We start from the raw sequence: 22,835 nt of genomic DNA, 5'->3' as shown, positions 1-22,835 counted from the left end.
ACCATTTACAATCCAAAAGTATCTTTTTCATTAATCCAGCCGCCCCCCCAGACAAATTCCTCAAGAATCTGTTCTATTGCACTATTGTACTGTTACTGTCTAATAATATAGGGCGAGTACCACGATGACAAACATTAAAAAACACAGAAAAATAAATGTTAATCAAAAACGATGCAGTTTTTATGACCCGAAATTACTTTTAATATGCTGTAAAGCATATTTTTGAACATCATCACTGTGCTCAAAGAGTGTAAAAAAATGCTTAAATTACTTGGTTGAAATTGACTACATGTAAATAGAAAATTAAATACAGCTTAAATATATTTTTGTACTGTACTTTACCTTGAAAAATAAAAACAATCCTGAGACGATATTCATTCTGCTATGATTGCAATGCATATTTTACATATAAATTGTATTTGTATTCATTTCAGTGATTCTTGTACTAATAATTACAATCTTTACAATATTTTTTTAAAATAATTATCCTGTATTTAAAAAATAGTATTGATGAATACAAATATGTCAATCATTAGCAGCGAAAATGTAAACGTCCCCAATAAAGACATTATTGCTGTCTTTATCAAGGACATGTTTGCAATGTGGGAAAGTAATAGTGCATTTTTTTTTTTGGGGGGGGGGGGAATAAAATGAATTAACGTGGTATATTATGCGTTAAAATCCCCAAATGATCAAATATTCGATTAGTCTTAATCGGTGTAGTTGAGTAAATTGATTGCGATTGGCTGCCGACCAGTTCAGGGTGATTCCCGCCTCTCGCCCTAGTCAGCAGAGGTAAGACCCCAGGCTTACCCGCGACCCGAGTGAGGAGAGGAAAAATGGATAGACAGACTTTATTGCAGTTTGCCACGAATGTGCCCAAAGGGTTAAATCGGATTAAATCAGATAAATACATTTATGTAGGCGCATTGTTTGAGTTGTCGTTTTGTCTTATATGCACTTACATATGTATGTGTATTTTTCTATTCCCACAACTTGTGTGCAGTAAATATAACTGTGTTTGCTTACATATGGAGTGAGAATAACTGCAATGATTTCTATCGGCGCCATTTTACCAAACAAAACAACGAAATGTGATGCCGACGTCATACTTTGATGGACATAGACTGTAACCAATCGTGCTGCGCTATTAACTTGCCACGCCTATTCGAAACTACAATTTCCGCCCACGTCAAGAATGCACCCAATCAAATATGACTGTTGTCACAAGCCCCACCCAGAGCGCCTCCTTCCCTCCGCCCCTCTGATTTGGAAGAACCGAGGTGAGGGGCGTGTTCTGGGGGCGGGAGCGGTCCTCAGCTCGACCCAGTTTGAAAGTGAACGGACGGTCCAGTCTCCGCTTCAGACACCAGACGTCAACAATAAGCCGACTTGTCAACAACAACAAAAAAGAAAAAGAAACAAAATCCCTGGTCCCAAGTGTGCTTCAGCCTGTCGCCGGCCCTCCTAACGAGTGAGTACAGCCGGCCATCTTGTATGGGACGCGGGATTCCAAAAGCTGGGGCGCAGCGCTCCACAGGGTTCGGCCATTGAAATAGGGCATAAAATGCATCTCGGGGTGCCTCAAAATGTACCTCTGCTACTGTCGTTTTACGTGCGTGCCCTCCGGCGACTCTTCAAGCCGCGTTGCGGTTGACCAAGAAACGCCCATTTTGAGGCACTGTGAACGCCAGGAAATAGTCTACGCCACCCCGTGCTACGCTCACTCTCCGGAGTATAGACGTAGCCCCCGTGTTGCAAACTACGCAGCTGTGTGGCACTCGTGAGCCTATTTCCATTGCGAACTCTTTAGTGTCGCTTGTATAAGAAAGTCGAAATTGGAGATTAATGATCTCTTCTCAGGGCCCCTTTGTGCTCCAAAACGGCCCCGTTGTGACGTCTTGTAGGGGGATGGGAGGCTCGCTCCGCAGAGGGCGGGAAGCAAATGGTGGCTCATTGTTCTGGTAGCCGGGCTAAGCTAACCGTGGCTAACTGCTTGCCCACCATCCATCCATCCTTCCAGACCCCGAGCCTTCTTCTTTTCCTCCCCCAATATCGCGCGGCCCCGAGCGGCTTTTGGGCCGCGGCACCCCACCTCCTCTCTCACGCGACACGTCCTGGCCCTGTCACGTTGAGCCCCCGCGAACCCCGACTCTGTGGAGAAAATGGATCCCCATCAGTTCTTTGTTAGTGGCCGGAGGATGGGCCGTTATTTGCCCCCCGAGTGGAGCGTGAACTTGACGCTTGTTTGAAAGTAAATAGCAAGTTATTGTTACAACTAGTTGTATTTATTACCTTTAGCTTCAGATTAAAATGACACGTTTGGATTTATTTTATGATAAATTTACCCAGTGATTGACCGGCGTCCAATCCAGGGTATACCCACCCTCGCACCCCAAGGACATATGCTGAGATGGAGTTCGGATATGTCAAAGATAAGACAACAAAAAAATTGCAAGCATAATAAAAGTGGCAAACTAAAAGTAGTAGTAAATCGGCCTACGATAGGGAAAATGATTGACTCTGACCGAGTGTAAGAAACATAGGGAATAAATCAATACATTTTTGGTAATGATTAGAGTCTTGGCTTTGTCAAAGATAAGCCACAAAATGAAGAGTGTCCATAACATAACTGCCAAAGACAAAATAATTTATTGAGGTGAAAATGGTTGAATCTGGTGGAAAACACAAATAAAAATGTCAGTTGTAAGTATCCCAGCTCTCGCACTAAGTCAACTGGAAATAGGGCCCAGCTCACCTGCAACCCAAATAAGGATACGTACAGCATTCATTTATGGGTGTTTTTATTGCGTATCAATTGTATAGTCGTGAATAAAGATGTGGAGAAAATATGCCCACTTTCAATTTTTTTGAACTTCTCTCTGTCCCACTGCTATCTGAGTGACGGACATAGCACAAAAGAAAAAATATAGAGAAAACTCGATGTTGAACCTCTGTGTCATATCTCAGGCCGCCACCATGATGCGAAAGGATGTGAACAAGCCCAAGGGGAAGACGTCGGCGTACGCCTTCTTCGTGCAGACATGTCGAGAGGAGCATCGCAAGAAAAACCCGGAGCAGTCAGTCAACTTTGCCGAGTTTTCCAAGAAGTGCTCAGAGCGATGGAAGGTGAGATCCGCCATGGGGAGGGGGTCGCGGAGGTGGGCGGTGAACCTGTCAACGGAGGTGAACGTTTGTCTATTGATAGGGTTTGTCTCCCGGCGATAAGAAGTGTTTTGAGGACATGGCCAAGGCCGACAAAGTGCGCTACAACAGGGAGATGAGAGACTACGTCCCACCCAAAGGTTTCGGAAAGAGGGGTCGCAAGAGGAAAGACCCCAACGCACCCAAGCGGCCCCCGTAAGTCCAATTCATTTGAGAAGGGCCTGAAGATTGAAATTGATGCTTTCCAACCACCAGAGGGCGCAATATTCTTGATCTGACGTGCATGTGTGTCTTGTAGGTCTGCGTTCTTCGTGTTCTGCAGCGAGTACCGTCCAAGTGTTAAGCAGCAGTACCCCGGCCTCTCCATAGGCGACTGCGCCAAAAAGCTGGGCGAGATGTGGAGCAAGTTGACGCAGTCCGACAAGCTGCCATATGAGGAGAAGGCGCAGAAACTCCGGGAGAAATATGACCGGGTGAGAAAACGCACACATACATACAAGTGCGTCACACATCAACAGTGCCCAACCCCCCTGCTACTGGTGACCTGCTATTTTGCGGAACATATTTACTTATTTGTCATGGACAGCTATATTTTTCAGCTTTGTACACTCATATAAATACTGTCAAATATAAATGCGGTAAAATGTCAATGTTTCGATAAATTATTTATTTTCTTGGCTGCAGGTAATGTCAAACATTGTTATATAGAGCAATTGTAGGTTTTAAGCCTTGCGGTGGTTTATGGTAGTGAGCCAATGCGCCGGAGGACGATCCTGATCATTCAGTAAAAGATGAAACTCCTGAATATGTTTTGGAGAGGGACATAATGAAGCTCCCGTTATATTGACGCTGTATTTCCGTCCCTTCTCAAAGTAGCAACGTGTTTGTGTACGTTTAAATGTGCTTAAAACGTGTAGCGAGGGCACCACTTGACTCTACTCCGTATCCTCCCAGGATATGGTAGCGTATCGAGGCGGGGTCTCGTATGCCAGGAACCCCGGTTCGTCCGCTCAGGGCGGTGAAGAAGAGGAGGAAGATGAAGGCGAGGATGAGGAGGAGGAGGAGGAGGATGATGAGTAGGGACCCGTGTGTGCGTGTGTACGTGCGTCCGCGTGTGTGTGTGTGAAAGGGAGACATAGCGTGAGAGAGAGGAGGGGTAAAGTCAAACAGTCAAACATTTTGCGTTTTTTTAGGCAACATGTCTCCAAGCTGCTGATTGGCTTATAAAGTGGCAGGGGCGGAGCTTCACAAGAGGCTCAGTTACAGCCAATCAGAGGCACTAGTCTTGCCGCGGTGGGAGCATATCACCCCAAAAGGCTGATGCCTTTTTAAAAAAAAAAAAAAAAATTTAATTAATTACTTGAGTTCTCAAAGCACCTTGCTTCCTGTGTGGTGGGTTCCAGATGTGTCAGAAACACACCCTGGATGAGTGATTGTGCGTAAGTGCGTGCATGTGTGTGTGTGAGTAAGGTGAGGTCCGAGGACGATGATAATAGAGCCCCCCCACCACCACTGTTGCCATGGTTACCCCTACACCAGCCCCCTCCCCTCAGCCATGCTTACCTGTATGTTGCCATGGAGACCCTGGACTCTTCATTGTCATGTTTTTTTTTTTTTGTTCACAGTCAATGTAGAAACAACTTTTATAATAAAACAAGAGAGGAAAACGCAAACATCAGTTCTTTTTCCCTGTTTGAACCATTCTCTTTGTCATTGTAGCGGGTGTCACATGCTGGCCGACTCGGTGGTGAGTACAAGTACTCTTGGTGGAAAGTCACGGTGGAGGTTTAATGCAGCGTTTCCCAACCTACACAATAAAAACTTCATGACAACAGATTAAATGTTATTCTATTCTATGAATGGCGACAGGCAACAATGGTGCCTGCCTGTTAGTATACAATTGGCATAGATGAACTAAAGACAAAGTAGTAAATAGTCTAGTGAAATCTGAGCATTTTCTGTGGCAGTTGGTTGGGAATCACTGGTTTAATGTTGCATAGTTTCACATTCATCCTGAAAATGTTACCTCAAAGGCCATCGGTGTCTTAATTTCTATCATTCAAACTTACAACTGTGTCCTTTATTTTCTTAAAAGAAGACAATCTTGGTGCTGCACCTTCTTAAAGAGAGCACAAACTATCTTGCACGATCCTAAAGGTGGTATATCACTGAGGGGCAAACAGTTTACTTTTTGTTGTTGTCAGGATTTATAAATCAAAGTTGCAAAGATGTTCGCCGATAGATTTTACTTGTACTTTACAGTTTTTCTTGTCTTCTGTGTTTCAAAAAATTGACACTCAGTGACATACCACTAACTGTTCATATCGCACTTAAACTATTGTTGTACTGACTCGAACAGAACACTAACATATTTTTGTACTGCACATGTTCTTTAACAAACAATACAAACTTGATTATTCACCTTCTCAAAAAAGAAGAAAAGCTGTATAAGTTGCTGTTGGCTTAAAAGAAAAAGTAGCAAAAATTCGTGGACAATTATCTCCCTGCCTGAAAAGTTGTATAATAACTACCACAAGATGTCGCCAAAGCCAAATGAATTAAAAGCGGAGTGCTATTTAGAGCACAATCCTGAGTGCCAACAATTGAGAACCACTGCTTTCATTTTTTATATATCTTTTTATTTAATTTATTTAGCAAAAGTCACACTTTGTTCAAGCAAAGTACTGTCACACAGTGCAAACATCAATAAACACGTAGTGAACTAAATACACAGTGATTGCATCATCAATCAGTCATTCGTTGAAGCATATAAGCTTCATCATTCACCAATTGTGCCTCTTGATGACGTTATTCAAAGGTTTAACCCCAAATTTCAAAGTTTTATCCCCATAGAGGAAGTTTACCAGTGCACTGCTAATGAGATTCCCCTTACCCCCTGATTAGCTTAGGGCTGATTGTCTCAAAAGTTTTTATTGCTTTTTTTGTGTTATCACAGCAGCTGGTCAATAAAGTTTGTTTTAAATGTATGCTACAACAGCAGCTCACTGGCTTTAACATTAGCACCGAAGAAAGGGAAGACGCCTTTGGCATACTCGGACTCGCAACCCTGAGATTGGCGTTGTTGCTGTGACAACGCTGGTAGTGTGTGTGCGTTAGTTAATTAGTGCTCATTAGGCATGTGTCGGATGGTGTGGAAGATCCAATCCATCTTGGTGCTCCAGCCTCCATGATGAGCGTCATTCATCTGTTTGCTGAAGTACTCCAGCGCCTCCTGCTGGCTTTTCTCTGCCCCCCCCCCCCAAAAAAAACACTTAATTAGATATCTTTGTAGCAAGCCTTTTGAGATATTCAATTTCCTTGTTGCCCAATTTACTAGTATGGCCTCAAAAAGGGCAACTCAAGCCTCAAGCTGGAAATCAAGGATATTGAATAAATACTGCAAGTATGTCCCAGATGCCTTGGTGGATTTTATTTGCTTGTGTATGTGTTTACCCAGTGCCAGTGTTTTCCTCAGGTAGGCAATGTCGTCGAAGCTCTGCAGTTCAGGCATCCCGCATCCGAGCAGCAGCGAGAACAAGTTGATGAAGAGGCTGGCGTGCTGGCGAATGGCCAGGTAGGCCTTGTAGCACATCTCCTGGAACCTGCCAGTGACAGACACGGGTGGTTGAGGAACTTCCCTGGACATGGACAGACGGGTGCAAAAAGTGCAAGAGCACCTGTCAAACTCTTTTGTCTTGGTCGACTCCTGGACTCCTTTGCTGATGACTATCAGGAAGTCCTGTGTGAGGACAAAAGGGACACGCTCCCGCTTGTAGCCGAACTTCTTTTTCTTGTGGTCCAGGAAGTGACCGAAATCAATGTGGAAGAGCTGCGGGAAAGCTGTACGTCAGAGACAGACCGGACGTATTGGTGAGGGGGAGGACTCACCTGTCCATTCTCCTTCACCATGATGTTGGAATTGTGGCGGTCGCCGATTCCCAGTATGAACGTGGCCACGCAGTAGCCGGCACATGATCTGGTGAACAAGTCGATGGCACGGTCATACCTGCAAGAGCCAGGTAAAGAAAAATGTGGTTCACCTAATGCAACCAAGCGGTATCACAGATCTACTCAAGGTGCGGAAACTGGTTCATGCTGGCTGGCTGGCTGACTGGCAGACAGACAGACAGACAGACAGACAGACAGACAGACAGACACTGACGCCTCTCCACGGTTCTTGTCTTTAATCCAGTGGTGTAATGTGTTGGAGTTAAACTGCAGCGCCCCCTTTAGGCCTCCTTTGCACTGAATCTGCATGATGGTGAAACTGCTCTTCACCACCTCGATGAGTCCAACACAGTCGCCGATGGACAAGCATCCGTAGGGGAGCATGCTGAGACCAACATACACAAAAGTGTGAGTCATATGTCATGGATGCCTCTCTTTTTCGCTGATGTCTCACCGCAGGTCCAGGCCTTGGTTCTGCCAGATATTCTCCATAATTTTGATAATTTGTAGTGTCAGCATGTCCTGCCGTAGATCTGCAACACCCACCAATGGCACAGCAGTCACACGTGACCAAGTCACGTTCCCCCACTATCCCATGTCAAGCGTTTTACCGTCGCCGTTCTTGAAGATGATCTCGTTGTTGGTGAAGAGCAGCTCCGACATGATGTCAGGATTCTCCCAATTCAACCACAGGGGACGTTTCGCAGACGACATTATCCTGCACTCCTCCAGTCTGCCAAACATGTGGAGTTTCATGGACTCACACAGGTAGAAGGGGCAAGACAGAAATACAAAAAGTGGAATGTTTCCTAAGTTTTAGTCAAGCAAGCCCAAATTCCTAAAACTGACTCCGACTCAAGTCAAATGTCCCACACGAGTGTCACCTGAGGTGTCCCAGCTGGTGCACGGGGTTCAAAGGAGAGACGAATCCTTGCAGAGCTTCCATGTAATCTGGACGGGACATGTGCTCAACCAGGAACTTCATCTGAGTCTAAAAAGAAATCGCAGCATGGGGATTATGTGAGGAGTCAGACCCAAGTGCACGTCTCGCTTCCATTCCTTACTTTCTGTGTCTCGTCCTTCTTTTCCTGCTTCAGGGTATCTGTGAGGTTCACCAGTTTGTCCATGGCCTCCACCTGCATGCACACACGCCCTGTGGATCAACCAATCGAGGACCAAATAGCGTCCGAAGAACCACCTCACCTGTCGGTTCAGATGTTTGAGGTACATGCCACACGCTCTGCAGAAGGCCTCCAGCAGCAGGCCAAAGCGGCGCGACACCGTTTTGTTGTGCATCTCGGACCTGCCAACAACAAAACGCTAATATTGCTTTGGCCTCGCAAGTCATCATCCATTGGCCTTCTTGCTCACTTGAGATGCCAGAAGAAGAAGTGTCCAATCCTCTGATTGATCAGGGCTTTCTTGATAAGAAAACGAGCCAGGGGGTTGTCCAGGTACATTTCGTATTTCAACACCTGAACGAGCTGCAGTAGGTACTGGGACAGCTTGTCGTCCGTCAGGCTCTGCACCAGGCAGCGTAGTGCAAACTCTCTCACCATCGGATCAGGAAAGTTGCAGTCCAGCAACTCCAGAGCCGACTCGGATTCCATCAGAGGCCATTCCTTCAAAAGGCAGTACATCTGGTAGAGAGGTAAGAAATGTTTTCTTTCTACATTTATTACTGGATCACAACAGAATACACAAACAGCGTATCTAGTCCGTCTGAACAAGTGCAAAAGTTGGAGGCGTGAAGCCAAATGAGATGACTCCCTTCCCCTTTGGTTGCACAGCTCTTACCTGAGATACTTCATCTCTGGAATTCCATTTGACAGAAAGAAGCAGCTTAGGTAGAGACTCGGGGATATTGACACAGTAATGTCTGAAAAAAAAAGAGATGTACAGACAAAAATTAGACAGGAAGAATTTGACGCTTGGTTGCTCGCATTGGAAATTTGGTCCTCACCTATGTCTCCACAGAAAGTCCTTCTCTTGTTCCGAGAGTTCGTAGAGAGGATCTTTGGAGCAGAGAGATCGAAGCTGCTCAGCATCGGTTGCCGAGACGCTGCTGTCGCACGCCAGGCGACTGTTCTAAACAGTGAGACAGGTTCCATCCGGCTTTCTGCCAAGCCAGGTGTGTACGTGTGTGTGTGTGTTTATGTGTGTGTGTGTGTTACCAGGCCATGTGTGTAGTTGAAGCCCAGCTCCCTGCTGATGGTCCAGTTGGCATGTTCTTCAATTTGCTGCTCGTCTGGAAAAACAACCGGCTGGTTGAACCAGGAGAACTCAAGTTCAACACAGGGAGATTCCTAGAGATCAGGAACAACCAATTAGGGGAGCTGATCTGGGACCCAAGGACAGACGCAAAACCCCCAAGTGGCGTGCCTTGTTGGGATTGGAGCCGGCGACCCCGATCGGGTTCAGCAAGTCCTCCAAGCCGTGGGGAACGGGCCATAAACCCAGTGCCACTTTTCCTGAAACCAGAATGTCCTTATAGTCGAAAAGATTCACGTTTCCCCAGGCCAGAGGACAGTGTTCCTGACAGACAAGTGGACAGAGAGACATTCATCTGCTGGGCTCTCTTCTTCTTCTCTCCAACGTGCGATCCTTTCCTACCTCCTTAGCCCCTTTCCTTCCCTTCACTGAGCAGATAGACAGGCAAAGTCGGGCGGAGCGGGGCAGGTCAGCCAGGTAGATGTCGTAGGTCAGCCATTCGTTCCACCTATGCGTGACGCAATAGTATTCAAACTGTGCACTGATACTAGCGGGGAAAAGAAAAATAGACCCTGCTAACAAAAGTCACTGCAGTGTGTGATACCTCGGGTTGGAGCACGGGACCCTTTGCGTGATGACGTTGTCGCACAGCGGCTCTCCTCCGTGATAAATCCCCGTTCGTACGTAGATCTAGGTAGGTAGAACATCAAACAGAGTCAGGTAAAAGATCGTGAGAGACAAACGGACGAGACCAACCTTATCGATATCTCGGATGTTGACGTTGACATAGGTGGCGCAGAGCAGTCGGACCCTCAGCCGGGTGTTGAAGGCCCACAGCGAGCGTGGCGGAGAGCCATCGGACCCTCCGGGACAGGGAGATGGCTGGGGAGTCCGGCGACTGAAACGCAAAAGCAAAGTCCTCTACACGCCCCATGATTGGTTCTGTCATCGTGCCGTACCTGTAGGAAGGTGTGACGAAGCTGGAAGCGGGAAGTTGACAGTAAAGACTATCCTTGGAGACCAGCATGAGGTGAGGAAGACGACCCACGATGATACAGGAGCGGATATACTGCAGGCGGAAAGAAGTCACAAGTGAGACCCGTTTGTTTTTTGGGCCGTAACAGCACCTATCCACGAACGGCGTTACCTTGTACTGACTGAGCGGATACTTTTCCAACAGGTACTCGTCACAGCCACACACCTGAGGAGATGGATCGTGTGCGTAACACGGGCCAGCGTGCTGAGCGTTGACTTCCGTGCGTACCTTGAGGATGTACTGGCCCTGGTACTCCTGAACACAGAGGCGGAGCTGCTGAGGGGAAAGGTGCATGGATCTGCTTTTCTTCCTGATGGACTCTGCTATCAGCTGTTCGGGAAGGCTGTCATGGCTCACCTGTGCATGCCGAGGAAAATACACCTTTCAGGTGAGTTACTTTGTCTTTAAAAAAATATGGCCTCTGCAGGGTTACCTTGAGCGTGTATTTCTGTTTGGAGTTTGTCGGTGACACGATCACCCAGATGGTTACAATCAGTCTTCCTGTGGAGAGACACAAGGAAGCAAGTCAGTTCTTGTTGTTGCCTTGATGGAAGAAGTGGACAAAGGTTCTCCATGGCCTTCAAAGTCCCTGCAAGTCTCTCCATGTGCCTTCAAATCTCCTCATGTCCTTTATGGCAATAAGTGTCTTTATGTACCAACAAGTCATGGCTCTAAAAGTCCCAACAAGTCTCCTAATATTCCCAGAATTCACTTTAAGCTTTCTGAGTGAAGTCAGGTTTCATTCAGACATTCAAAATATAGTTTTGTAGGTGCCAAGTGATGGACGTGAGTTACGTCTTCTACCTTTGTCCAGCTTGCTGTAGATGTGCTGAGGCAGTTGGGGGCTGGACTCTACATTTGGGGGGTAAACATAGAGTGCTTGGCTGTGGGCGCCACCTCCCTCACGCTCTTCCATGGCCTCCCTGCAAACACCCAGTATGGCTCGACGGAAGTCCTGAACTTCCGGGTCCTTCATCATTTCAAACTCGCAGACTGGCATCCCGATGGCGAATCCTGTTGGTTGTGGAATTCTCGTCAGTAAGCAAGCATTTCACCCCCCAAACACACACCTATCCCCGACGTCTTACCAATCTCTCGGTTTAGGATCTTCTCCTCGCGATTTCCCAGCGGCTCAATCACTTTCAGGATGGGGTGAAACAGGCGAAGGTCACACAGCCGCCTGGTCTCATCGTAAAATTCTTCCCTTTCTGCTTCCTGGGTCACACCCACAAAGATGTAGCTGGACTCCTCCTGTAGTCGACCAGAGAGCAAAGGGTCTTATATTTCACTTCATGTTCATTCCCCAACAAGTCTCAATAAGTGTCTTCATGCCTCTGTCTTTGCATTTCAATTTATGCCCCCTCAAGTTTTCTCATACCCAGACACGTCTTCAGGTTCCTCACTGTTCTCACAAATCACCAAATGTCCCTAAACTTGTCTTTGTATCATTACAAGTCAACTCTCTTTACATCTCATCTTGTCCCCATCAGTCTGGACAAATGTCTTCCGTACAAGTCAATTTGTGTCCAAGTCTTTTCATTTGCCCACAAGTCTCGCCATGTCCCTACCAGTAATGTTCTCTGCAGTCAAGTCCTCTGTTCCTGAGAATGGCCGTACCTGGAGAAGGTGGTAGAGAGGATACTTCCTGGCCTCTGTGAAGAGCTGCTGCTTGATGTTGATGAGAGGAGTTTCTCGAAGACACTCCAGGCTCACCATCATCCCTGCAAACAAGACGGACATTGGAACCTGTGTTGGATTGGAACATGTAACAGGGGAGGAAACTCGTACCGTTGGGGAGACAGCAGTCCACCAGGATGCGCGGGGGCATCAGATGGAGACCCCATAATTCTCCTGAGGACGGTCGGGGTGCCATGCCAACCGCCTCACCTTCGGAGCACCTGACAGACAGACAGACAGGTCGATGAGATCGTGTACGTGGCATTTGTTCATCTTAATTTCTACTTCGAGTCTCTCCGTGTCCTTTCGAGTTCTGTAATGTCCATGAAAAACCCAACAAGTGTCTTCATGTGTCTAAAAATCTCATCGTGTCCCTTAAAGTCTCGTAATATCCCTAAAAATGTCTACAAGCCAAGTCACGGTCCTCAAAATGCTTACAGGTCACTTTATGCGCCTTTCAGTCATGTCCCTCCAAGTGTTTCCCAACCTTTTTTCATTCACGGCACACCTTTTCATTGGAAAAAATCTCGAGGCACACCACCAACAAAAATCGGTTAAGTGTTACACCAGCTTCTATATTAAAATCAGTTATATTACAACAAAGGACGTAAAGTTCCATTCCTATCTATGTACGGAGAGTCGAATAATTGAATAAACATAAATACTAAATATTCTTTAATTGTATTTCTTTTGTAAATAAAAGTGACAGTTTTTGAAAAAAGCTTTTAGACAGTGTAAGGAATAAACATTTGAAAGTGATTGTGATTAAAATCCAAAAGAATCAATATGATTTTGTTTACTGTTTTAGACTAGCTCTATAAATATTGCGACATTAAGAACAAAGTCACTTTTAAAGACGCTCTGCTGTTCTGACAGCGGCTCAGTGGCTATCACAGTCGAGGTGTCTCGACTTGACTGTGTATTTTATGTTGGTTAAAAAATTAACAATCCAGGTTCTCCCATTGAACTAACTACATGCTCTGATTTCCATCGGACCAAAAACGCACCACAGCCGTCATAGTGTCACTATTAGTAAAAGCACACAGCAACACACACATAAACCGAGTATGTGCCGATGCCACAACATGAGATCTCAAGATTCTCCAATTTGCCCCGCATGCGCGATTAGCAAGTGGCTGACCAGGCCTTGTGCTAACTGACCAGTGGTTTGGCGAACCTGTTTACAATGCGCTCCGTAATTAATCTTGGACAATTTCCCACGGCACAGCCGAACATCTCTCACGGCACACTGGTTGGGAAACAGTGTCTTAATGTATCGAAACGTTCCTACAAGTCTGTTTTTTTTCTCAAGTCAGTATGTGAGACTACAAGTCTATCCGACAAGTCTCTTCCATCCCATCATGTCTCTAAAAATCCCTGCAAATCATTTTATGTGCCTAAAAGTCTTACATGTACAACTCTTCATGTCCTTCCAAGTGGAGGTACCAAGTCTCTTCATGTACATCCATGTACATACAAATTCTCACAAGTCTCATCATGTCCTCAAAAACCCTTAAAAATCTTTTGCCAGTCCAACAAGTCTAATACTTCCCCTGACAAGTACGCCATGCCAACAATCTCTGTGACCATTGTTCCTTGGATTGTCGTCTTCTCGTGTCACCCATAAAAACCCCGGTAGGTCTCTTCATGTTCCTAAGAGTCTCCATGTTGCTCAAATCTCTGAAAGTCCCTACAAGTCTAGTTCCCTTGACGATGTTGAGGGTGTCATGGCAACCGCCTCACCTCTGGCAGCTGACACAGACCGACAGATAGACAGACAGACAGGTGGACGTGTTAACGTCTGGGGGGCCTTTTCTTTCTCTTTGGGGAACCTTTCTGGTGCACCCGATCGGCTGTCTTATTTTCTCAGAAATCTCCGTTGGCGTCTTCTCATCTTTGTGTGTTTTCTATGGGGCCGTCAAACAAAGGCCAAAAAGTAGGACACATGCATGCACACGCACGCGCACACATTTCCTGTTGCTCTGCGCGGAAGAGGATTTGTCACTAAAATGATTTACATCTGCTGAAAAGACCTTGACTTGGTTTGATCAAAATGAACCAACAACCTCCTCCTCATGACTTCAGACTATGATATGGTTGCCATGACAACAGGAAAGGTAGCATCAAGCTGTGATTACCCCTTTGTTCAGTGTGTGTGTGTGTTACCTGAGCTTGTTCCCAGTCCACCAGCGTGTCTTCACTCAGAGCATCCTTGTAGCCACCTGGTGTGTCTTTGTCTCAGGTTTGGGTGTCAGGCTCCTAATTGTGCGTCATCAACGGCGACCAGGCGAGCACACCCCCCCCCTCCACCGTGGGGCGTGCGTCCACATCCAGCCCAGGCGTCCGTCAGTCTGTCCGTGTGTGTTTGTCGTAGAGGGCGGCGTGTGGAGGAAGCCGCTTCTTGCCGGCAGTGGCAGAACAATGTGCTAGAGGAAGGGGGTGGGGGGGGTTTCAGGGGGGTGCTTATCTTGCCCTCTTCCTCTCTTAAAGGGCCAGCATCCTCCCCCAAAGTGTTTTAAATGGGGGAAACAAAGTGCTCTCACTCTGTTGTCACATCAGGAGGCCGTTTTGCCTCAGGATTATTGCTATTGATGACTTTCGGACAAGCATTTTTGAATCTCTTCCATAATAGATACCGAATAATATTTGGAGGAAAAAAACGTGACAGAACATTGCTGGGCTCTGCTTGAGTGTCAGAGTGATGCCTCTGTCTGTGGATGACATCTTTGAACAAGCAGAGGATCAGTGATGTCACATCAGCTGTTAATGTTACACACACACTCTCTCTCGCCATCAGTAGTTGTCAACAAAGAGAATTTAGGCAAAGATTAGGGGAGCAGGGGATTAACAGAATGTGTTAAGAAAATCACCATGCATATTTTTTAGTGTCTTCTTGATGTCGGGCGGTTATAAAAAGCACAAGTTCCGAAATTAGAACCTTTGAGCAGTCATTTCTACACTGTGTGTGTGTGTGTGTTTAAAAAAACAACAGAGTATTGTTGCGCAGACATTTATTTTAAGATCACTACATCCTGCATTGATCACCTTTCAATCACACAGGGCGATCAGATGTCTCATCAACTATCTATGATTATTTAATGGGCGGTACCGTGGATAGTGGTTAGCATGTCTTCCTCACAGTTCTGAGGTTCGGCAATAAAATCTCTGCTACAGCCTTCCTGAGTGTAAATGTTTTCCTGTGTTTGTGAGGGTTTTGTCTGGGCTGTGTATGTGTGTGTGTCAATGTAACACCTACAATTGGTAGTGACCAGTCCAGGGTGTGCCCTTGCCAGTGTACAAAATGGATGGGTGCAAGGATGGCCTAAGAAAAATGGATCCACGGGTTAGTCTATTTGACAAAAATGGTGCACTTCAAGATGATAATGGAAGTTGTTTTTTCCCAATATGGATGGATGTTTGTTCGGAACTGTATATTTAAGCGTACTATAATATGGACTGAAGTTTATTCAACAAAAAAGTGAAACGTGCTGTTGCCGTGGCAACGCTCACACTCCCCCCTGCGTCGGATTGTTGTCCCGTTGGCTCGTCGGTACAGGACCAGGCGAGGGAGGCCTTGGGTCCGAGTGTGCCTGAGCGCGCAGGACCCGGTTCTCGGCCTCCAGTTGCTGGTTCCGCTCTTGCAGCTCCCTGATTTGCTCCCTCAGAAGCTCCACCTCTTCTCGTACGGCTAGCATTAGATGACTCTTCACCAGGTCCTGAATGTGTACAGAGAAATTTAAAATGGGAGTAGACACAACCCAACCTTACACTTAAAGGTATCTTCATGTCCCTAAAAGTCTATTTAAGTTGCTTCATGTTCCTTTAAGTCTTTTCATGTCCCTCAGAGTCTCTACAAGTCCTTTTTTAGTCTCTAAAAGTAATCTCCTGGTAGTCTCTTCAGTAACTACAAATGCCCTAATGTCCTTACTCGTCCAGAGGTCGCCCCGTTACTAAAAGTCTTTTCAATCCATAAAAGTCCTAACAAGTTTCTTCCCCAAAAGCCATGTCCCTCCAATTTCCAGCAAGAATCTTCAGTCCCCAAAAGTGTCTTTTGTCCAGCAAGAATCTTCAGTCTCTAAAAATGTGGTCATGTTTCTTCATGTCCCCTAAAGTCATGGCCCACCAAGTTCTGACAAAGTCTCTCAATCCCTATTAGTGTTTTCAAGTCCAGAAACATCTCTTGAAGTCCGTCAGCGTTCGAGTGTCTTAATGAATTCTCTCAATTTTGCAGGTAGGCGAACTACAATTTAGCGGGGTTAACACTGTGCCCGATAAAAGTATCATGGAAAACATTTGTCTCCTAATGTGCACCACTCACCATGGCCTGTTCTATCTTGTTGTCGATGGCAACCACACTGGCGACAAACAAAAACACAATTAATCACAAAAAGTCCGCTCTTGTTACGTTGTCTCCAGAACCGCGCAAACACTATACCTGATGTCTGTCGGCAGGCTGAAGGCAGCGCTATTGTCCAGGCTGAACGTGGCCGGAGTCGGGATGAGGGTCAGAGTGGGAGGTGGCGAGCTTGGCTGAGAGCGAGAGAGTCTGAGGACGGACTGACACAAAGAGACAAGAATGGGAAATTCTTTAAATACATCTGATTCTTGATCATCTACGCCCACACTGCCGTCTTGAAGTTTATCATTCTGCTTTCTCCATCATCATTCCCACGTCTCTTTCATATCTCTGCAAGTCCACCCAAGTCCATTCATGTCCCTCAAAGTCTTTTCATGCCCCGACAAGTCCTTTTATGTCCTTAGAAATACCTTCATGTCTCTGAAAGTCCAGAGATGACGCTTCATGTTCCTAAAAGTCTATTCAAGTCCCAACAAATCTCAACAAGTCTCTTCAAGTCAAGTCCCAGCATATTTTTGATCTCCCTACATCCCTCTGCATCTTCCTATAAGTCTTTACACGTCTCTTGGTTTCTATAAATCTCTTCATGTTCTTACAAGTCCCTTCATATCTCTTCAAGTTCCTTTATGACTAAAATTCCCATCTCCATGTCCCAGAAAGTCTCAAGTTTCATGTTCCTACAAGTCCAGACACATTTCTTCATGTACCGTCAAGTCACGTCCCTAGTCTCATGTCTCTTCGTGTCCCTACGAATTTTTCAAGTCCCTCCAAGCCCGCTACAAGTCCCCAAAACTTAAATCGGTATGTCTCTTCATGTCCTAAGTCGCTTCGTACCCTTACAAGGCGTGTCCCTCTAAGTTCCTAGTCTCCTAATGTCCCTTTAAGAAATGTCTCTAATTGGCTCCATGTCCCTATTGGCAAATCTTTGTCATACCTGCCCTCCGACATTAGAGGCCAAGTGTAATGGAGAAGGTGGGGAAGGCACTAGTTTCGCCACCGTTTCACCATCTCTGATTGGCTGAGATGGTGAATGGACTGCTCCTCTAATTGACTCCAGAGACTCCAGTGATTGGGCGTGTCTCATGCTGTCCATTACCCGCTTCAGCCCTTCAGTAAAGTCTGTGCACATCCAGCGGCCACGCCCATACGTGTCGCCATGTCCTCTCCCGCCCGTGCCGCCTCCTGCTAAGCGGACCAGTCGGAACCTGGAGGAGGCGCTTGCCCCTTGCCCTAATGCATCATGGGATATATGTTTCCTCTTCAGGGAGGGTGTCGTGGGCTGGGAAGAGCTGCCCCGCGGACTATGGGAGGCGGACGACGCTTGGACAACAGTCAGGATCACGCCGGGAGCCGATTGGCCGGCCCAGCTTTGACTTAAATCGGATGTCACGCTGGTGATTTGGAAGCCACTGCGCTTTTTTTCACAGGTCATCACCAAGGATACACCCCCTGAAAAGACACACAAGAAAGGTAGGCCGTTGAAAATGAGGCCCGAAGCAAAATTGACCCATAGGTTAGACCGTGTGTCATGTGGTTGGTTTTCAACACTGATATGCACCAGGTTGTTTAATGTCCCCAATTAAGGACAGGCATCGTAACACATTAATAGATGGTTGCTTGTCTGTATGTGCCCCGCAATTGGCCGGCGACCAATCCAGGGTGTGTCATGCCGTTTGGGCTTCAGCTTACCTGTAACCCTAATGAGAATGAGCACCAAAAAAATGGTGGCGTGTTTATCTATTTGGTGCTGCCATTGGCTGCCGACCAATTCAGAGTGTAAATCCCCTCTTGCCTCAAGTCAGCTGGGATCTGGTGAGACGCAAATCAGGAGAGGCGCGTTGAAAAATAGCTGGATGGAGACTGTAGAACTGCAAGTTTTACCAGACCCTTCTCTATGTAGAGCTCAAAAACCATGTAAATATATTTACACGGAGGGAAGTACAACGCAAATAACATGTCAAAATGTTTGCACAGAGGGAGGAGCATTTACAACTTTCATGGTGCACTAGTACTGGGAATTTACTGAGGATGAAGTATATCCTCCATTTTTAATCTAAGAACAATCTCTCTTAGCGCAGTTTTTTTCTGCATTTTTGTAAAGTCGGCTGGCACTTAATGTTTTCTTTAAGTGTATTGTCTCACCTGTTTTTTTGCGTCTTTGGAATTGTTGTCAAACTTCCTGTTGCGCTCCTTAACTTTTCTTCTTCGCTTGTTCTCTTAGCTGGCCCCTACGTTACTGCGCGTGCGTCGAGAGGCTTCTCTTCTGAAGGGCGAAAGAAAAAAGTAAGAATAAAACTATTCCGAGTGCTTGCACGACGAGTCACAATAGTTTTGTCCTCGTCCACTTTCGCGACAATGCGGTTAAATGGCATTTTTGGTACGCGTGACGTCACGGGACTCAAGTAGAACACTCGGTGCACACAGCTCCTCCTCCGTCCTGCGATGACGTCACAATGGAGCAATTCTGTGTTTTTTCTTCAGTGCATACCATCTCGGTGCACATGCACAACTCCAAAGATTATTTTTCCAATGTGTTAACGTAGCTATTTGATTACGTTTTCAAATCTGATCATATAAATCCTATTCAAATTCATTAAGCATGTATAATTATTTACAATAACAGTAAATGTTTTATTTACAAGAAGTCAAACATTTAGAGACATAAAACTATTTTTTTAGAAAAAAACAGTTGGATCAATGCTACAAACAATAATGCAGGCTATTTGGATGATGTAAATGCTCGGTGTGCCGAATTGAATACTTGGGCTGCTCCTTATATAAAGCAAAAATGTAGATTCAAATTACTGCATGTTTTTGTGCGTATCATTTTTATTGGAAATAGAAAAAAGTGCAATAACGTCAGGTGAAGGTCAGGTGTTGGTCTTCCTGCAGACCATATTCATGTTTGTGCTGCTCAAACAGCTCGCTCAGATGCTCCAGATAAACTTCATGAAGAGCGTCGATATCCTCGCTGCTCGGACTCGGACTGGCTGTGACCTGGATTGGCTTCCCCACTGCAAAAAAGACACTGCTGAGTGGCGCGGAGAAACGGACGCGGACCCCGCAGATGGGGGTTGACATGTCTCGATGGATCGTACCAACTGTGAATATGGCTTTCCTGTGCGGCAGTAGCCCAAAGCTGTACTGGAAGACTCCTCTGCCCTTGACCAGAGGCAGTGCTATTCCCATAATGCTTTGCAGACGGTCCTGTCACAGAGCAACAGACCTCATGTCCCTATAAAACTCTCTTAAGTCTTTCAATGTCCTTAAGAGTCATGCCCCTTCAAGCTTGTACAAGCGTCCAGGTGCAATGACACTCGTGTACAAGTAGGCTTACTATGACAACTGAACTCACCTGCAGCGATCTGAGAGGAGAGCCTGCCGGGTTCTGAATCTGATCAAACAGCTCGTTTTCTCCAAACGAGAAGACCGGCACCAGATGAGCTCTGCGCAGATACACGGGTAGAAAACAAAATCAAGCACGTCAAAATGCCTGTCACGCAGGCCAACCCCGCCCATCTCCGTCCGACCCTCATGGCCATGTCACACACCCGTGTCTCAGTGCCAGTTTGATGAAGCCCTTCCTTTTCCGAAGCTGCAAGAAGCAGATAAATGAACATTTTAGTTCCATGTCCCTAATTCCATCCTCAAGTCATGACCTTTCGATTTTTCCTAAAAGTCTCTTCGTAGCACTACGGGTCTTCATGTCCCTACGGCTTTCTCTTCATTTTCCCACAGGTCATATACCTTCAAGTTTATTCAAGGTCCTCCAATTTCCTAGAATTCTCTTTATATCCCTATAAGACAAGTTTCTACAAGTCTCTTCAGGTGCCAACATGTCGTGTCTATACATTCCGAAAAGCATCTTCATGTCCCTACAAGTATACTTTATGTCCTTACAAGTCCCAACAAGTCTCTCCATGTCCCCATGAGAACATTCATTGACACAAATCTTTTAGTTGGACGTTCATACCTGTAGCGTCAAAGCTCCTGGGCGAGCATCTAGTGCCTCTGGGGCTGCGCCCACCGCAATGACGGCAACGTTTCCTCCTTGGGGACGACTCAGCAGGTAGGAAAGGCTGGACTTGGAGCTTGATACCAGACCTGAGAGGTGCCACATTGTTTTACTCCTATATACGTATATATCCTGTGCTCACCCGTCAACGGCATGCCAATGTGGATAGGTATTGATATCATATGTAAATGCGTGCGCAGAAGCTGCAGGAAAGTGCTGCGTGATGGGATGCTCTTCCGCAGTGGTGACGCAGAAACTACCCGTCAAACGAGTCACGCTTTCACCCAGGCAGGCTAACTGTAATCCAGTCAGTCAGGTGTTTGTTTACCTGCACACATGATGTAATCTCTGAAGAACGGCAGTCGGAACCAGAAGGGGAGCATCAGCAGATGAGAGTTGAGTCCAGGAAATAGACTGGAGAAACCCGTGGACTCGGTGCAGAAGTTACAGAACGCCCCTGTGGCCAGTACGCCTGGTGAATAACAGAGGCAAGTGAGACGGATAGCCAGGTGGACATTTAAGTGAGCGTCTCACCATGTGGATGGAATCCAAATATGTAGTTCTTGCCAGGGTCCAGGTTGACTGTTTTAACCAGCTGAAGATAGATGACATTTGTCAAATTTGCGTCGCTTGACACACTTGTGACATGCATGCAAGCAGGAGATACCTTGATGGGAAAATAATCGCGGAAATATTCCCACACGCTCCAGCGCCTGATCCACTGGCACTTACGACCTCCACGGTTTGGCGTGTCCCAGTCCAGCCACAACCAGCCAACGTAGAGCAGCGCCGCCACCCACCAGGCAGAGAAAGACAGGAGGATGAAGGTGGCCAGACAGCATTGGGCTGAGGGACAGACAGGTTGGTTGGCAGGAAGACATGTCTAAATTATTGATCATTATTTTCTTGCACCCCAAAATTACAAATAAAAAACATTGTTGTCACTATGGGAAAATATATATATATATATATATATATATATATATATATATATATAGAGAGAGAGAGAGAGAGAGAGAGAGAGAGAGAGAGAGAGAGAGAGAGAGAGAGAGAGAGAGAGAGAGAGAGAGAGAGAGAGAGAGAGAGAGAGAGAGAGAGAGAGAGAGAGAGAGAGAGAGAGAGAGAGAGAGAGAGAGAGAGAGAGAGAGAGAGAGAGAGAGAGAGAGAGAGAGAGAGAGAGAGAGAGAGAGAGAGAGAGAGAGAGAGAGTGTATTTTGTATTATTTGAGTTAACTGCATAAAATGCATTTTAAGCTTTCCCCCTTTTTCTCGTTGATAATCTTTCAATGTATCGATGGAGCGCGTCGTCAAAGAAATCTCGCGAGAGTAAATGAGGATAAGTTTACTTTACCTAAACCCAGGAAAGAAAAGATCCACTGCAGCACGGCGGCGGTTTGCAATCTTCGCCTCAGTGGGACGTTGAGCGGGGCAAAGTGGATCTTCATGGGAGAAAGGCGTCGCAGGGAGTCGCGCAGACTCAATCTCGTCTGAAGGCTGTCAGATATTCTCCAACAAACTTTTCGCTCCACCAAACTTTGTAAACAGACTCGTCCCTACTACGCTCATATGAGGTGCTCGTGTTTGTGGGCGGTACAGCACCCGCCAATCACAGCACTGAGTGGAGCGCGTTCATGTAGGTGTGGCGTGATTGGTTAAATATTGATGGTCCGAAGTTCGAAAGTAACTTTTTTTGACAAATACTGTTTTGTCTTATTATTGTGCTATCATTGTACCTTGTAGCCTATTTTGTTTTACCCTGTGGAATGTAATATGTCGCACATTTAAATTGAAGAGCAGATTGGAAAAAAATGGTAAAGTGACGTCTACCAGCAGTCCGATCCTTGGACAGCAGATGGCGAGCAAGATAAAACAGCTCATAAATTCAGCACGCACAAGCCAAAGAAGACCACGACGAATGCAAAAGCGGGACTCGACCACAATTTACTGGTTTGTACGTTCACATCAGCATAAATTTCAATGTCATTATTGTGTTCGTTCATCAACGTCAAATAATTAAAGGCTAAAAAAGTACGGGCTTTTGCGTTTTCAGGTGTGTTACATGATCCGAATCGGCTAACGATTCAAATCATAAATAGGGGGGCGTGTATGTAAAGAGTTGGTGCTTCCAGTTTTTTTTTTTTTGCCTCCGTCGGTTTTCTTCCAGTTTTTGTACTTTAGTCTCATTTCTACTTAATGTCGTCCTCTTATTATATAGGTTGTCGCTACCATCTCTTTACAAACAATTAAAAGGTTAAGTAGTGGCAGAATAATATTTATTTCAATAGGAATAACGCACATTAATGACAATCAGTATAAAAACAAATGTAGATATGCCGGTTTATAGCTATAAAATTCATTTTTATCCATAGTCCCAAGGCAGGCCAATACATAAGAAAGAAAATATACAATATAAGTAACACAAGGGGA

At 45.9% G+C, this 22,835-nt stretch overlaps 4 protein-coding genes across 9 annotated transcripts; 1 reads left to right on the top strand and 3 right to left on the bottom strand.

Annotated features, from left to right (window-relative positions):
- The first annotated feature begins 1,280 nt into the window (after positions 1 to 1,280).
- Positions 1,281 to 21,364, top strand: hmgb2b (high mobility group box 2b). 2 transcript variants are annotated; one of them, XR_011087183.1, is made up of 11 exons: positions 1,281 to 1,474; positions 2,971 to 3,129; positions 3,209 to 3,360; positions 3,464 to 3,638; positions 4,885 to 8,764; positions 9,091 to 9,244; positions 10,290 to 10,416; positions 10,505 to 10,748; positions 11,947 to 17,864; positions 18,616 to 18,677; positions 19,317 to 21,364. XR_011087183.1 is itself a non-coding variant. In XM_049761879.1 (5 exons), exons 2-5 carry the CDS (start codon positions 2,980 to 2,982, stop codon positions 4,243 to 4,245), a joined length of 603 nt encoding a protein of 200 aa, XP_049617836.1. In that variant the 5' UTR covers positions 1,284 to 1,474; positions 2,971 to 2,979; the 3' UTR covers positions 4,246 to 4,838. The 2 variants fall into 2 exon arrangements, 1 of the variants encoding a protein (XP_049617836.1); XM_049761879.1 differs by lacking the exons at positions 4,885 to 8,764; positions 9,091 to 9,244; positions 10,290 to 10,416; ... (2 more) ...; positions 18,616 to 18,677; positions 19,317 to 21,364 and adding an exon at positions 4,120 to 4,838 and having other exon boundaries at positions 1,284 to 1,474.
- Positions 5,782 to 12,302, bottom strand: zgc:158659 (uncharacterized protein LOC791141 homolog). Of its 3 annotated transcripts, XM_049760467.1 has the most exons (26): positions 12,149 to 12,302; positions 11,978 to 12,081; positions 11,449 to 11,611; positions 11,165 to 11,374; positions 10,794 to 10,861; positions 10,589 to 10,717; positions 10,472 to 10,525; positions 10,284 to 10,393; positions 10,081 to 10,222; positions 9,929 to 10,014; positions 9,727 to 9,832; positions 9,496 to 9,648; positions 9,288 to 9,419; positions 9,077 to 9,201; positions 8,911 to 8,992; positions 8,485 to 8,753; positions 8,317 to 8,416; positions 8,178 to 8,249; positions 7,998 to 8,104; positions 7,725 to 7,846; positions 7,568 to 7,646; positions 7,328 to 7,498; positions 7,054 to 7,171; positions 6,843 to 6,994; positions 6,619 to 6,767; positions 5,782 to 6,411 (listed from the first exon to the last, which is right to left on the bottom strand). In XM_049760467.1, the coding sequence occupies exons 1-26, from the start codon at positions 12,300 to 12,302 to the stop codon at positions 6,287 to 6,289; spliced, it is 3,282 nt and encodes a 1,093-aa protein (XP_049616424.1). In that variant the 3' UTR covers positions 5,782 to 6,286. The 3 variants fall into 3 exon arrangements, with proteins under 3 accessions (XP_049616424.1, XP_049616416.1, XP_049616407.1); XM_049760459.1 differs by having other exon boundaries at positions 10,472 to 10,717; XM_049760450.1 differs by having other exon boundaries at positions 6,619 to 6,994.
- Positions 15,032 to 17,826, bottom strand: LOC125992936 (TSC22 domain family protein 4). Of its 3 annotated transcripts, none has more exons than XM_049761844.1 (4): positions 17,329 to 17,826; positions 16,473 to 16,594; positions 16,356 to 16,392; positions 15,032 to 15,753 (listed from the first exon to the last, which is right to left on the bottom strand). In XM_049761844.1, exons 1-4 carry the CDS (start codon positions 17,824 to 17,826, stop codon positions 15,544 to 15,546), a joined length of 867 nt encoding a protein of 288 aa, XP_049617801.1. In that variant the 3' UTR covers positions 15,032 to 15,543. The 3 variants fall into 3 exon arrangements, with proteins under 3 accessions (XP_049617801.1, XP_049617802.1, XP_049617803.1); XM_049761845.1 differs by having other exon boundaries at positions 17,392 to 17,826; XM_049761846.1 differs by having other exon boundaries at positions 17,491 to 17,826.
- On the bottom strand, positions 19,204 to 22,018 carry mogat3a (monoacylglycerol O-acyltransferase 3a). The gene is made up of 9 exons (XM_049761749.2): positions 21,760 to 22,018; positions 21,077 to 21,255; positions 20,944 to 21,004; positions 20,738 to 20,881; positions 20,368 to 20,498; positions 19,946 to 19,989; positions 19,750 to 19,840; positions 19,493 to 19,601; positions 19,204 to 19,408 (listed from the first exon to the last, which is right to left on the bottom strand). The coding sequence occupies exons 1-9, from the start codon at positions 21,851 to 21,853 to the stop codon at positions 19,254 to 19,256; spliced, it is 1,008 nt and encodes a 335-aa protein (XP_049617706.1). The 5' UTR covers positions 21,854 to 22,018; the 3' UTR covers positions 19,204 to 19,253.
- Between the last annotated feature and the right edge of the window lie 817 nt (positions 22,019 to 22,835).

This window comes from Syngnathus scovelli, chromosome 1, assembly GCF_024217435.2.
Source record: "Syngnathus scovelli strain Florida chromosome 1, RoL_Ssco_1.2, whole genome shotgun sequence".
Classification (NCBI taxonomy): Eukaryota; Metazoa; Chordata; class Actinopteri; order Syngnathiformes; family Syngnathidae; genus Syngnathus; species Syngnathus scovelli.
Note: the sequence above shows the minus strand (reverse complement) of the source record. Positions and strands in the feature narration are given on the sequence as shown.

Excerpts from the sequence above, each read along its gene's own strand:
- zgc:158659 (XM_049760450.1), bottom strand. The coding sequence starts at position 12,302 with ATGCCACGTACACGATCTCATCGACCTGTCTGTCTGTCTGTCAGGTGC. Across the intron at positions 8,754-8,910 it reads CCAGAGATGAAGTATCTCAG|ATGTACTGCCTTTTGAAGGA; the intron begins GTAAGAGCTGTG and ends CCTCTCTACCAG. Across the intron at positions 8,417-8,484 it reads TTCTTCTTCTGGCATCTCAA|GTCCGAGATGCACAACAAAA; the intron begins GTGAGCAAGAAG and ends TGTTGTTGGCAG.
- hmgb2b (XM_049761879.1), top strand. The coding sequence starts at position 2,980 with ATGATGCGAAAGGATGTGAACAAGCCCAAGGGGAAGACGTCGGCGTAC. Across the intron at positions 3,130-3,208 it reads AGTGCTCAGAGCGATGGAAG|GGTTTGTCTCCCGGCGATAA; the intron begins GTGAGATCCGCC and ends GTCTATTGATAG. Across the intron at positions 3,639-4,119 it reads TCCGGGAGAAATATGACCGG|GATATGGTAGCGTATCGAGG; the intron begins GTGAGAAAACGC and ends GTATCCTCCCAG.
- LOC125992936 (XM_049761844.1), bottom strand. The coding sequence starts at position 17,826 with ATGACCTGTGAAAAAAAGCGCAGTGGCTTCCAAATCACCAGCGTGACA. Across the intron at positions 16,595-17,328 it reads CCTCTAATGTCGGAGGGCAG|TCCGTCCTCAGACTCTCTCG; the intron begins GTATGACAAAGA and ends TCTTTGTGTCAG. Across the intron at positions 15,754-16,355 it reads ACAAGATAGAACAGGCCATG|GACCTGGTGAAGAGTCATCT; the intron begins GTGAGTGGTGCA and ends GTACACATTCAG.
- mogat3a (XM_049761749.2), bottom strand. The coding sequence starts at position 21,853 with ATGAAGATCCACTTTGCCCCGCTCAACGTCCCACTGAGGCGAAGATTG. Across the intron at positions 20,499-20,737 it reads AGATTACATCATGTGTGCAG|GTCTGGTATCAAGCTCCAAG; the intron begins GTAAACAAACAC and ends GGCACCTCTCAG. Across the intron at positions 19,990-20,367 it reads CAGGAGCTTTGACGCTACAG|CTTCGGAAAAGGAAGGGCTT; the intron begins GTATGAACGTCC and ends TGCTTCTTGCAG.